General features: G+C 28.4%; 2 protein-coding genes across 3 annotated transcripts in view; both read left to right on the forward strand.

The window, feature by feature from the left end:
• The first annotated feature begins 5,526 nt into the window (after positions 1–5,526).
• On the forward strand, positions 5,527–9,125 carry lgr (leucine-rich repeat G-protein coupled receptor). Its single transcript, XM_065793736.1, has one exon. It carries the CDS (start codon positions 6,027–6,029, stop codon positions 9,066–9,068), a length of 3,042 nt encoding a protein of 1,013 aa, XP_065649808.1. The 5' UTR covers positions 5,527–6,026; the 3' UTR covers positions 9,069–9,125.
• A 3,683-nt stretch (positions 9,126–12,808) lies between these two features.
• LOC100203785 (tudor domain-containing protein 1) overlaps positions 12,809–14,214 on the forward strand; it is a 112,271-nt gene continuing 110,865 nt past the window's right edge. Inside the window, exon 1 of one of the 2 annotated variants that reach the window (XM_065793738.1) lies at positions 12,809–13,030. The gene's annotated coding sequence lies outside the window, so the exon portion shown is untranslated. The remainder of the gene's footprint in view (positions 13,031–14,214) is intronic. The other variant, XM_065793737.1, reaches the window with a different exon arrangement.

Below are 14,214 nucleotides of genomic sequence, written 5' to 3' on the forward strand. Positions count from 1 at the left end.
TCCTTTGCGAGAGCCGTAAATAGCTCCCGTCAACCGTTTTAGGGGATGGTGGGCGAGAGCGAGAGCAAGAGCCAATGCTCTCGCTTTCCGCCGAGGACCATCTATTAATAAATGGTTTTAACCAATTTTTTCAATGAAAAGTCACTTTTAGAATTTATCAACGGGACCAAATTATTAATATTTGAGCGCAATTAAAAAAAAAATTTTCGAATAAAAATAATAATTACTTTCCGGTTGTAAGAGATTATATATTTACAATAAAAAGTAATTATAATTTTTGTTAAATTAACCTAACTTAAGTTAGGTTTTTATGTACACTTTTTAATTAATGTTTAACAATTTTTTTTTAAGTTTATACATGCGCTTTGAACATTGGTTGTTATGGATACAGCGATGAGGTAAACTTGGTCTTCATTTTGTGCGTCATTTTTGTTTAATATTTTTGTTATATATATTTAATATTAGTTTAATATAATAATTAACAAAAAAAGTTAAAAAAAAATATATCTATTAAACAAGACCATAGAATAAAACATAGTCAATATTGAAAAATATTATTAAAAGTCAAACAACAGAAGATTGTCGTGAATGAGTTTTTAGACCAAAAGACTTGACTTAAGGGGAAAAGACAAAAAAAGAGACTAAATGTGATAACAGAATTCTATTCAAGAGTTCTATAAAAAACAAAAGATTTATATAGGGACAAAAGGTAATTGGAAGTAAGATATGGTAAGCGTAAGAATTGGGCGTTAGAAATGGAAAGCACGATAAAGAGAGGCAAATTTAGCAAAGCCTTAAAACCTTTAGAGGAATAAAAAACATAGGCAATTCATCAACTCACGTGGAAATTTGAGAAAATGAAATGTCTTTCAGAATGCTGTGCATCTACCATAGCTAGAGTTTCCAAATAAAAAACTTGTGTAAGAAGCTATTCCTTTAATTGAACTACATTTATTGCGGAACATTGGAATCATTTTATGAAAAGTCAGGTTGACTTTGGCTTGGGATTAAGGAACGGTTATCAACCATGCACGTTTAACCGTAGCGAATCTACAATGATTGCATGAAACTTTTGAGAGGTTTAAACAAATTGCCGGAGTTTGCTGATGCCATCAACTTCATACAGGCAAATCTCTTTACCCACCACTCTTTCTTTTTAGAGATCTGGTGTTACCATGCTTTGGCGCTGAGTTGGATTCAGGCTTTGAATGATAAATTTTCAAATTTAGAAATCTAATTTTAAGATTTAAATCTTAGATTTTTGAATTAATTTTTTTCAAGTGCTTACAATAGTAAATAGATTAGATTGTATTTGAGCTTACTGAACAACTTTAAGTCTTCAAGAATTTATCAAATTAGATAACTACAGAAAATTGAGATGTAGCAACCTTTTTTTTTTAAATTTGCTTTGATATTTTAAAATACGTCATAAAGTAGTTGTACCTATATTCAACTGTTCTTACAAATTTAATCTTAGAAATTCTTATAAAACTTAAACCATGTAGTAATAATTTTTTTTTTTGTAAATAAAAACATATCCCATAAATCACACACGCACACATTCTAATCTTTTTTTTTAAATAACAGTAATACATTCTTTTTATGCTAAAGTATAATAAAAAACTATTACGATTATTTTATAAATTTTATTAAGCATTCCTTTTTGTTGATTATCGATGTTTATGTTTTCATGTCATTAACAATCGGAATCTCGAAAAACTTGTCAAAAACAACAAAAGCACACTAAACTAAAGACATTAAGCTCCGTATTATATTTATTTAGAAAATCAACATTAATCAAGTATACAAATGTTTTTTATATATAATTTTATTACTTACATCAATCATATTATGCCAAATCAGTATTTAGCAATAAATAGGCTATATTTTTTACAGCGAAAAACCAGTGTAAGGACTACTTTCCCGTTTTCGGGAAAGTTGTCCTTACACCAACTTAAAAGTCCTTACCCAACTTAAAAGCGTTTTCGTCACGCTTTTAAGTTGGATAAACTTGAGTTGAATATCACTTCTTAGAGTAGTTTCATTAAAATAGTACAATTTAGTAGAGTAAACTTGAGAAGGATGAATTATTGTTGCCATTGCTATTAGTATTATTATTATATGTGATGTTAAAATTATTTACATTTTATTTACATTTTTATTACCGTCATTATTACTTATTAACATTGTTAAACATTTATCTGTGATATTTATCAGTATAATTATTACTATTATTGTTATTATTATTGTTGTTATTAAATATAATCATTATTATTGTCATTACTGTAAGTTGTTATAGTGCATGTATGCTGTAGTATTATTGTTATTATTATTGTTCTCTTTGTTAAATTTACATTAATATTATTCTATGATTACTATTATTATATACTAGGTAGTACCTTGTGTTACCTTTTGTTTATTATTTACTTGGTGTTTACCTTTAGTACCTTGGTGTTATCTTTAGTTTATTATTTACTTGTTGTTTACCTTTAGTAATCTTACTATTAGTAAATAATTATGAAATGTAAAAACTTTTATTTTAGAATATATTGGTATTGTTATTGTTATTGCTGTATTCTTATAATATAAAAAATCTTTCACACTAACTAAAATATTTTTATTTGTTTTCGCAACACGAGTGATTGCATTATTGTAACAAACGGATCAGTTAAGTAACAAAGTCTTAAAAAATCTCTTCAGTAGGTAAAAGAAGATAGAATAAAAAAAGTGACAAACTATTACAGTAAAATAATATTTAGTACCATATTAATCTTATTTTACTAGATTTTATGATAACATACAATTCTGTTAACATTTACAGTTTTTTTTAAAGAAGTATATATTTGTTTTAAAAAAACAAAGAGTTTGAACAGTTTAGCGTCAATTAAAATCAATTTAATGATTTTGAATGTTTTCAAAAATATTTTGAATACTATATTTTGAAAACTATTAAAGTTGCGTTTCCAAAGGCGTAGCTAAGCGTTGGTACATGGGCAGTTGCCAAGGGCAAGAGTTGAATAGCGCAAAAATCATTTCAGATAAATTGCATATACCTATATTGTGTAATTGTCTAGGAAATAAAATGCATGTTTGCATATCAGTTGTTTTCCCAAAAAAAAAGGTGCTAATTAATGCTTATTTAGCACTCTTAATGCCGTTCCGAGAATAAAAATACTTTGTGCCCGTATGCATTTACGATACATTAATAAAGTATGCTGAATATGCATCAAACACGTTTTCGTTTATCTTGGTGTTAAAAAATGAAATAACAGCCTGCGTCAAGGGGGTTAAATAAACCTCTTGCGTAAGCCTGCGTAAAGATAATTTACAGTTTACTGCGTAATTTACAGTTTACTGCGTTAAGATAATTTACAATTTACTGCGTAAAGATACATTTACAAATTCAATAAAATCGTGTTATTTTTTGCTTAGCGTTTGACGAAGAATCAGTGTTAAATAAAGTATTTTAAATGCAGAGACGTAAAGTTATATTTTGATTGATCATACCCGTTTTTAATATAGTGCTCTGATTTGAGTTTGAGTCTATTATCTGTAAATTTTGTACTATATATATATATATATATATATATATATATATATATATATATATATATATATATATATATATATATATATATATATATTTAAATGTAGTGCTGTCATTATTTTATTTTGAGACTATTATCTGCAGGGTGACATTGGTTTAATGATGCTCAAAATATTTATTTTCCAGTTTTTCCCGCATGCTTTCTAAAAACAGTCCTTTCTAGTTTTTCCGGCTTTTTTAGCGAGTGGACACTCTGATCTTTGAATTTTGAATTGTAGTGTAAAAATGTTTGGGTATGTATTTTCATTATTATGTTTTTAAATTTATTTATTTAACCATGAAAATAAAAATTACAAATTTAATTATAATTTACAAAATTAGGTTCAGTGTCACTCATATAGTTAAAAACTAGTCAATGGAGAGACACCTTAATAAAATAAACAAATGAAATAAAAAAATATTAAGATAAGGTAATAATAAAGAAAATAAACTACATAACACTAGTGTAATTAAAAAAATGTCATAGGAACAATAATATTAAAAAAAAAATCGGAATTAGAACAATTAAATAAAAAGAGTAAGACTAACAAAAACGAAAAAAAAAGAGAGAGAATGAACGGATGAGAAAATTTCATGTCTTGCAGTACTTGATAGTATAGTAATGCATTTAACTGAAAGATTTCAAAATTTTAGGAATATTGCAGAAGAATTTTATTTTTTGTGAAATGACGATAGATCAATGAGAAAAGCAAGTTGAATTGATATGCAAAAAATATTCGGATATTGATAAAATTGAAATGAAATGTTTTAAATACCAAATTGCACATTATACAAGTTATAAAAGATAAAAATGAGACACCTTAAATATGTTAAATATATTTAACTTTACGACTATTACAACTAAAATCGTCATATTTTTAAAATGAGATAAATAAACAATATTGAATTCTACGTTAGTAGAATTCAATATTATTTATTTATCTCATTTTAAAAATAGCATGCTAGCATTATTTATACATAACTAAACTTATTCTCGATTATGTTTTTCAATAATATTTTTTGTTTTGTATACTCAATGCTTGTGATTTTTATAAATGCTTCATACAAGGCCGCTCCAAACTGGCTCAGGGCCCTGAGGTAAAATATGGGCATTGTTATGTAGCTTCTATATGACAATTAGCCGGAGGATGATAAACAACAATACCAATCAAGCAAGAAGATAAAAAAAAAAGGTTACTTTATTGTTTAAAGGTATGTAAGTTGACATCTCCCAAAATTTAAATAGAGAGAGTCGGTTATTTTTACTATATATGTAGAGATTAAAAAAAACGATTTAACTGCATTCCTTCCAAGCTTGTCAAGTCTTTTTATTGATAAATCTTTATTTGCATAAAGCTTTAGGGTTAGGGTATAAAGAAGATATTGTTAGGGTATAAAGAAGATATTGTGAAGACTATTTGGAGAAAAAAGATTTTTACCAAAGTAAAGTTCATCAATAACACTAGAGTTGACTTTGATTATGATTACAAAGTGAGCTAATAAAAAAATGTTTTAATTTCTTTATGTTTAGCGCTTATAAATTTTTTTTCTTAAATTCTATTTATTTTGTTTCTTATTTATTATTAAAAAGAATATCAAGAGGAAGACGTAGACTTATGACGTAGACTTATGACGTAGACGCATTAAATATATTGTACGGTAGGTAGTAATATAATAAAAAGTTACAAATGAAAAAAATTTAGTTTTTTTTTTTTACGTAGTATGAGAAGCATTACAAATAATGAAGATTACTTTATATTTATTAAAGTTTAAAATAAAGAGACGACTTGCAATTTTAACAGAAACTTCATCTAGCTCAAACAAATTATAGGTATATTGTGACACAAAAAGCATTAAACCCAACTAATTATAGATCGCAAAGTAATAAAAAAACAATTAAGGAAATAAGAAAAATTTGAAAGTGGAGAAAAAGGAAGCAATCATAAATAGAGGAGAAAAAATTATATATCAAAAATAGTAAATAAAAGTGTGGAACTCATCCTCCGTAGAACTTCAACGAGAGTTAATATTTTTTAAATTCTTGTAGAGATTAAAACTTCAAATTAAAACAAAAATGTTTTAAACTTCTTATGATTTGAAGACGACTTAATCACAAAACATAACATGATTTGAATTTTTCTTTTCACCGCATATTGAGAGATTTTTCTTTTTCACCACATATAGAGAGCTTTTTCTCTTAATTCATCCTTCTTTACTAAAAGCCCTTTCTGAATGTTTGCAAAAAAGATTAACCCTTTAATTGATATTTACATTACTTTGATTGGTTGACATTCATTCTACTTCTCCATCAACATCCGATCTAAAATAAAAATAAAATGTCTATTAATAAAATTTAAAACAAACAAACATTAAAAAAGAAACCCACGAGTTAATGCTATTGTATTCATAATTTAACAAATTATATTGAATTATATTGAAGATGAAATCCAGAGAACTTTTATTGTTCCATATTAAATTTTACTTATTACACTACGGATTAACTTTAAATTTTTTGGAAGTGTGTAAATTGTCTTTTGCAAGTATTTTAGATTGTTCTGAGAAGCAACTTAGCGAAGTGCCACACAACTTTCCAATTGAAATGTATGTGGATGTTAAGGAGATAAACCTAAGTAATAACCTTATATCTTCTGTCGATGAATTTTGTTTTTCCAAATTTATTAACTTGGAGGTCATAAAACTGATCGGAAACAAATTAGACGAGAAAAAAGTACACAAAAAGGCTTTCAGTGGATTAAGGAAGCTTCATAGTCTTTATCTAGACAATAACTACTTTAAGTCAATTCCAAATCATTTTGTTTTCTTCAAAAAAAGCATAGGAAGACTGGAAATGAATGGAAATAAATTAACTTGTATTAACAAGATGTCTTTGGGTAGCTTTTCGTATTTAAGAAAACTTGGTTTACAAAATAACAATATTATTGTTATTGAAGACGGTTCTTTTGATAATTTACGAAAGACATTGATCGAATTAGATTTGCGTGGTAATAAATTGTTATATTTTCCAAAAACTTTGCTGGTTCTTTATAACCTTCATCATCTAGATATTAGAGACAACAATTTGCAGAATATTGGCAGATATCAATTCTCAGGGATGAGTAGTTTAAAAGAATTGCATATATTTTACGAAGATGGTATCTATAACAAAGATGGTATCTATAACAAAGATGATATCTATAACAAATCTTTAAGTATGATTAAAGTTGACAAAAATGCTTTCAGCAATATGCCGGCTTTACAAACTCTCTTTCTTCATTACCCAAACTGTATTCTTGAAGAATTCCCTCAATTAGAAGGAAGTTACAACATTTCTCGATTAAGTATTCGAAATATCAAAAACTTGCAAATTCCTTTAAATTTTTGTGACAAAATGAAACAATTAAATTCAGTTTACGTATATAATTGCACAATGGAAAACTTTCCTTCGCTTAACAAATGCTTTTCTCTTCAAATAATAGACTTCGTAGGCAACAATATTAAACATATCACAAATACCGCATTTAGTGGCCTTCCATTAATTAAACGTATCGAGATTTTAGAGCAGAACTATGGGACATTATCAATAAACCTGAACGCTTTTAGTGAATTACCATCACTCAAAGAATTAGAAATATCTGACTTTGAACTTGAGATATTTCCTAATCTCAAAGGAACAAACTCGTTAGAACTATTAAGCCTAAAGTCCTGTAAAATAAAATCGGTTCCAAACAACTTTTGCAGCAATATGAAAAATTTAAAAATGGCTGATTTTTCCGGAAATATTATAGAAGCAATACCAAATTTTTCTAATTGCATAAGTCTGAAAGTATTACTTCTTACCAATAACCAAATAACTTCTGTAGGAACGCAATTTCAAAATGTAAAAACACTTGAAACCATTAATCTTAGTGATAATCACATATCAGTTATTAAAGAAGGTGCATTTAAGGCAAACAGAGAACTCAAAGAAATTTATCTTTCTCATAATCTCATATCAAACATTAATGATAATATATTTGAAGATATAAAAAGCTTAGGATATTTAGATTTATCATTTAACAATTTGTTAAAAATACCCTCGAAAGGATTAAAATTTTTATACTCTATAAAGGTTTCTGGAAACAAAGGTCTGTTACATTTCCTGAAAAAAGAAGAATTACCAAACATTTTGCAGTTAGACCTTGTTTATCCTTACCACTGCTGTTTCTTTGAAAATAAACTTCAAAAACATAAAACTAAAATGCTTTCTTCAATTCAAAATGACGTAGCTGAAGCGCTTCGAAATCATAACAATAACACAAAACTAATTTTTGGCGACGCGATTGATTTACATTCTTCAAAGCTAACAAAACCTCATTGTTTCCCATCTCCAAATGACTTTTATCCATGCGAAGATCTTTTTGGTAAAAACTGGTTACGTGTTTGCGTATGGTTTGTATTTTTAATGGCTTTTTTCGGAAATATTAGCGTAATTACTGTGTTGTTAATAAACTTTTCAAGACTCGATATTCCGCTATACCTTGTTTTAAACTTGGCACTAGCCGATTTATTTCTTTCAATTTATGTAGGTTTTCTTGCATTTGTAGACGTCATTACGTTAGGAGATTTTCGGTCTCACGCTTTAGAGTGGCAATTTAGTGCAAAATGTAATATAGCTGGTTTTTTAGCCACATTTTCCAGCAAACTTTCAGTTTTTACATTAGTAGTTATAACAATTGAGCGATTTACAACAGTAAAATATTCTATGTACTACGAAAAGCGCATGACTAAGAGACAGACAGCAGTTATTTTATTGTGCGGTTGGGTATTTTCAATTAGTCTTGCCCTGTTGCCTCTTTTTCAGTTTGATGATATGAGGTTTAATAACTACACAAAGTATAGCGTCTGTCTGCCATTTGAAACTAAGACTTTACTTTCTAAAGGATACATTATATTTTTAATATCTTTTGACGTTGTTGCATTTTTTGTGATTTTATTTTGCTATATAAAGATATACTTTTATATTCAAGATTCAAGCGCTTGGAACTCTCGAGATTCACGCGCTACGAAAAGAATGGCAATACTAGTTACAGCTGATTTCACATGTTGGTTTCCTATAGCGCTATTCTCAATAATATCTATCATAAAGAAACCATATGTTTCTAACTTGTGGTTTTTAAAAGTGCTAACAGTGTTTGTTTTTCCAATCAATGCTTGTACAAATCCTTTTATGTATGCGTTATTAACAAAGAAGTTTAGAAAAGAAATAAAAATAGCTATGCAAAAATTAAAAAACTATTCACCCCAGTATAAAAAAGAGCGTGCTTTGTCTACACGAATGTCAGGGGTGTTTACATCAATTGGTCTACCGTTGTCTGCGCGTCGCGGTTCTTCGTTTTCTTTTATTAATTCAAGCCGTAATTCTGGAAGAAACGATGATCTTAAAGTGATGACGCAGGGACTCAAAATATTGCAAAAAGAAGCTGAATATTGTTCTGAAAATTGAATTTCTTGTATTATTATTTATAAAAAAACATTTTTGTGTCAAAGAATTTAAAAGAAAGTTAGTTTTTTTTCTAATATTAACTACGCGGTGTTTTTTATCATTTTTTTCTAATATTAACAACGCGGTGTTTTTTATCATTTTTTTCTAATATTAACTACGCGGTGTTTTTTATCATTTTTTTCTAATATTAACTAAGCGGTGTTTTTTATCATTCTTAGCTGAATTCTATTCTTTGTGAAGCTGAACTTTATCATTTAGCTAAAATAAAAATAGACCAAGGGTGCCCAACCCACTGCCCGCGAGGATTTTTTATACCCTTGAGATATTTTTGTTTGCCCTTTAGAGATTTCCCTGCAATTAACTTCTTTTAACTATCACATTTTTTTAAAACTAACTTTTCTAGTCATCAATTTTAACGCGACAAAAGGTCAAACTTAAAAAGAAAACGCGAAAGTGAATTATCATCAAATAGCAACATGGAATTAAACCATGTCATTAACACTGTTTTACAATGCTTTAATAAGCAATAATAATATGTATTAAATAATAAATCAACAATAATGAACAAGAGCACTTCATGGACAAGAGTTTCGTTCGTTTTTTGAAAAATAAACTAATAAAAATGGAGATTTTTTGCTGCATTGTTCAGTTCGTGGGTTGTCAAACGGCAAAATGTTGTTTAGCTTTTTTTTACTAAAAATCCAAGTGCTTCAGTTTTTGGAGCAAAAGAAGAAGTTATCATTAGAGTGTGAGCTGCTAAAAAGTTCATCTTGGTTGTGTGATTTGGCTTTTTTAATCGACATAAAAATCTGTCTTAATAAACTGAACACTGGTCTAAAGGTTGAAAAAAGCCTCAACACTTTTTAATCAGATTATTGCTTTTAACTACAAATTAAAGCTACTTTTTAATTGCTTAACTCTGAAAAGTCTTGATTTTTTTCAAACCTTTAAACATTTCAAAGCTGCTGAAATAAGTGATTATTAAGGCATCCATGATAAAGAATTTCTTAGTATACTAAATGGTTGTTGAGGTCATGAAGATGAACAACTTGTTGCTAACGTAAAGTAAAATTAGTAACTTGTAATGATCTTTATCTCTGCCAGGCGTATTGTCAACAGATAATAGTAAAATAGTATTCTTAATAATAAAACCAATTAAATATTTTTTGGGGAATATATCAGGCATTTGAAACATTTCAGTCGGGTGATTTTTAGTTTTAAAAAACTTTTTTTATTAGAAAGCAGTCGGCACTTATAAAGGAATCGCCCCTCTTTATTTAATTCCTAAAATTTCCCACTAGCTGGAAAGTATTCTTTACTAATTAAATTTTATTTTATTTTGTTTCATTTTATTACAATTTCTTTTGGATCATCCTTAAACCATTCTAAAAAAGATCACAAGTTTTCCCTCGCAGAGTCTTATATTAAACCAAAAATAAAAATAGCTGTTTAACGTTAATGAAAATCACCGCGTAAAAACGATCATCTAATTTTATTAATAAAATAAAGTAAGCACTGCGTAACTTATGGACAATCCCATATTTAAAAAATCTCAAAAACTCTTTATTTTTTTTGCGGTTGCAAAAAAAAAAAAGAGTAGCGGAACGATTTTGTGATTTGTTTGCTCAGGAAGAGCGACAATGCCCTGACTTCCGTCCTAGTTTAACTCCTGAGAAAATGTTGTGAAACCAGAACAAACGTACACTGGAAGAGTGTGGCTTTGAAAAAGTTCTAATAAAAATGGTATCAATTCACTCTACGTTTGACGAGTAGTCCATGTATAGCTTAATAGTTTTATTTTCTTGTTCATAATCGTATATTCATAATTTTATTTTAAAAACAATTATAATAATTCTTTTTTGAAAGAACCATTCTTTCAACAAGTGTTGATGAAACCTTGAGTCCAAGAAAGCAATCTTCCTCTTTACATCACTTAACGGCCTCTGAAGAAGATGATGATACTCGGATAAATTAGGAACGCGTTTTTTTTTTCACATCTATAAACTAATTCAAACTATAACATAATTTTCAAAATTTTATTTTAGAATCAAGAGTCAATTCAACTTGGCAATTAAGAAGTAAGAAACAACCCCGCTTTGTGGAAGAGAGTTTTATCCAAAATTGAACTCAATCTGGTGATACTAATAGACCACCTCGAAAATCTCACACTTTTCGTAGAGGTTCTACAAAAGTTCCTGTATCCGTTTTTTATGGCATTACTCTCAACGGAGAGAAAATCAACAGCTTATCTGAAATGAAGCTGCCAAAACTTTCTTTTATTCTCGTCGTTCTCTTTTTAGACAAAAGCAAAATTTTGAAACCTTGAAAAATTAGACTGGTGCTGACTCAGAACTTAAAAAGTTGCTAAAAACAAGGCAATTAAGTGTTCCAAAGATATGGAACAAGTATGCAAGCGCGCTATTTGAGCTGGAGAACTCAAAATGAATTTATTAGAGCATGTGGGGAAATGATGTTCGTTACTATTATTGATGAGGTTTACACAGCCGTTTGTTTTTCCATTATTATTGATTGAACCCTGGACGTATCTCATATTAAATCACCCTTATTCGTCCACCTTAGGTTTAACAAGTAATGGATAATAAAGGAGCGTTCATTATTTTCTAGAAAGAGATCATTATTTTCTAGAAAAATCATCAAGCTCTGTACATGCCTTGCAGTGCCCTCAGCCTCAATTTAGCTGGCTTTCATTCTGCAGAATCCTATACTGTAGTTGAGAACTATTTTGACTACATCAAATCTATTAAGAATTGACAATCAACTTATTTAGTAATAGTAGTACAAGTACTTAGTAGTAAAAGTAGTTGCCCTATGCGTTGAAGAATTTGACTGTCTCTTCATCAAACTTTTATAGCAATATGGAGTGTGCGCATAAAGGCTGTGCAGCCATTGTCAAAATGACCAAAAGAAGCAATAAAATTGTCGCAACTTCAAAACTTCTTCTTCAAAAACTTGATCTATAAGATCATCAGTTAAGAACCCACTCAAAAAGTGGGTTAAATCATTTGAGTTTATTTACCTGTTCTCTTTCTGGTTTAAGTCTCTCCTATATATCAACGATTTCAGCCTCTTTTTAAAGTCAGAAAGCATTTCTTTTGACGACGAAACAAAATATTTAAAGCTAATTTATAGTTAATTGATGATCTTGACTACGTTCTTTAAGACCCAAATCATTAAAGATGCACAATTGATTGCATCTGGGCTAGCTTTGATTGGGTAACAAAAAATAGTTACCCAAACAAAGCAAACAAGTTAAGCACGAGTTTCACTGTTTATTATCATCACCTCAATAAACAGTGAAACTCCAACTTAATTCAATATACACAGGAAGCTAAAATTTGGTGCACCTATAAAAAATTAACCCCAGGCACTACAAAGACTCTGCGCAGTCTTGCGTGGTGCAGTGGTTTAAGTGCTGAAATCGAACCCAAAATGTTTCCACTCTAGCCATTAAATTTTCAAAGCTATGAAGGATGGTGCGAAGTTCTATAAAACAAAATAAATGTTTTATCCACCGATTTGCCTGAGCGATTTTGTCCCAAGCATGCAATTACGTCCGCAGCTTGTTTTCCATGCTTGAAACGATTTCTTATAACTTATTGTATTATATGTTTAATATTATTATTACTATAATCTCATTGTTAGTTTATAAATAAGTATTCAATACAGAAAACTTGGCTCATATTTGAGGCCTTGTTAATGAGCAAAATTGTTTATATTATAGTTATTTAACATATTTAACAACTAGTCTAATAATGTTAGAGTGTTAAAGATTTTGTAACATTCGTTATTGAGCTGCTTGAGATATGTATAAACATATTTATATTAGTAATATTATATTATATAGCAAAAACTCGGTGAAAAAGATGCCAAGTTACATTCGAGAGTTAATAAGAGTTATCTAAATTTGTTGAAAGCTTACATTATTTGCCTACAGACCATAGGTAAGTTTAAATGTAGTATTTACAAATAATGATTTTGTATAATAAGTAAGTTATTTTCTTGAACCAATTTGTACTTTTACAGAGAATGCTTATTTTACTAATCTGATGTAACATTTAATATAATATCTATATTTGGATTTAAGGCAAAATAATAAAATATGGTCATATATTGCATGAAACATGTTTTAATATGGACAATTTAATTATAATTTAATTATAAAAAGATATGAAAATGTTTTATTATAAGATTCCTATGCTCTAAAACATTAGAATGAATAAATATAGTTATTTGTTTTTTGAGACCTTGTTTGAATCACAGTTAACATACAGAACAATTTGTTACAGTATTTTACTCAGAGAGTTCAGTTCTAACTCAATCCAATTCATTATGGATTAGATTAAGTAAGAACTGAAAACTTTCTTCACATAACCTAATATTCTACTTGCATTACTTATTGCGGAAATCACTTGATCATTCCATTTGAGATTTTTCAAAAAAATCACTCCTAAATCTTTTGCCTGATTCAGGTAATTTTGAAACAATATAGAGAGGTATCTTTTTATTGTTTATTTCAAAGTGCATTATTACACATTTTTGGACATTAAATCTTAAAAGCCAGTTTTCTGCCCATTTTAATGGTGCATTTAAATCTTTCTGTAGACTTGAGGTACTTTCCTCTGAGATTACGTTGGATAGAATCATGGTATTATTAGCAAATAATTTGCATATAGTGACTAACTTGTCTGGTAGATCATTAATATATAGAATAAACATTAAGGATCAGATAACAGAACCCTGTGACATGGCACTAAAAATTTCAAGCCACTCAATTGAAACAATTTCCTCAAAAACAATACTTTGCCTTCTACTTTTAAAAAAAGTTATATCCATTTTAAAGCTAAACCATGAATACCATACACATTTAAGAGCTTTAGCAAAGTCTTGAAGACTTGCAAAAGTCTTACAAGAATGTATAAAATAAGAAATAAAGTTTAAAGTTTTTAACAAATTTGTGGTGCACGGTTTACTTTTTATATATCTATTTTGTTGGGTTGTCAATAAATAATTGTTGTAAAGATATGTTTTAATTTTTTCTCTTATAATAGATTCTAATATTTTGCATAAAACAGATGTTAATGAGACACACCAATAGTTGCTGGCAATAATTTTGTCACCTTTTTTA

This window comes from Hydra vulgaris, chromosome 03, assembly GCF_038396675.1.
Source record: "Hydra vulgaris chromosome 03, alternate assembly HydraT2T_AEP".
Taxonomy (NCBI): Eukaryota; Metazoa; Cnidaria; class Hydrozoa; order Anthoathecata; family Hydridae; genus Hydra; species Hydra vulgaris.

Bases quoted from the DNA above. Each gene is read 5' to 3' on its own strand.
- lgr (XM_065793736.1), top strand. From the start codon at position 6,027: ATGAAATCCAGAGAACTTTTATTGTTCCATATTAAATTTTACTTATTA.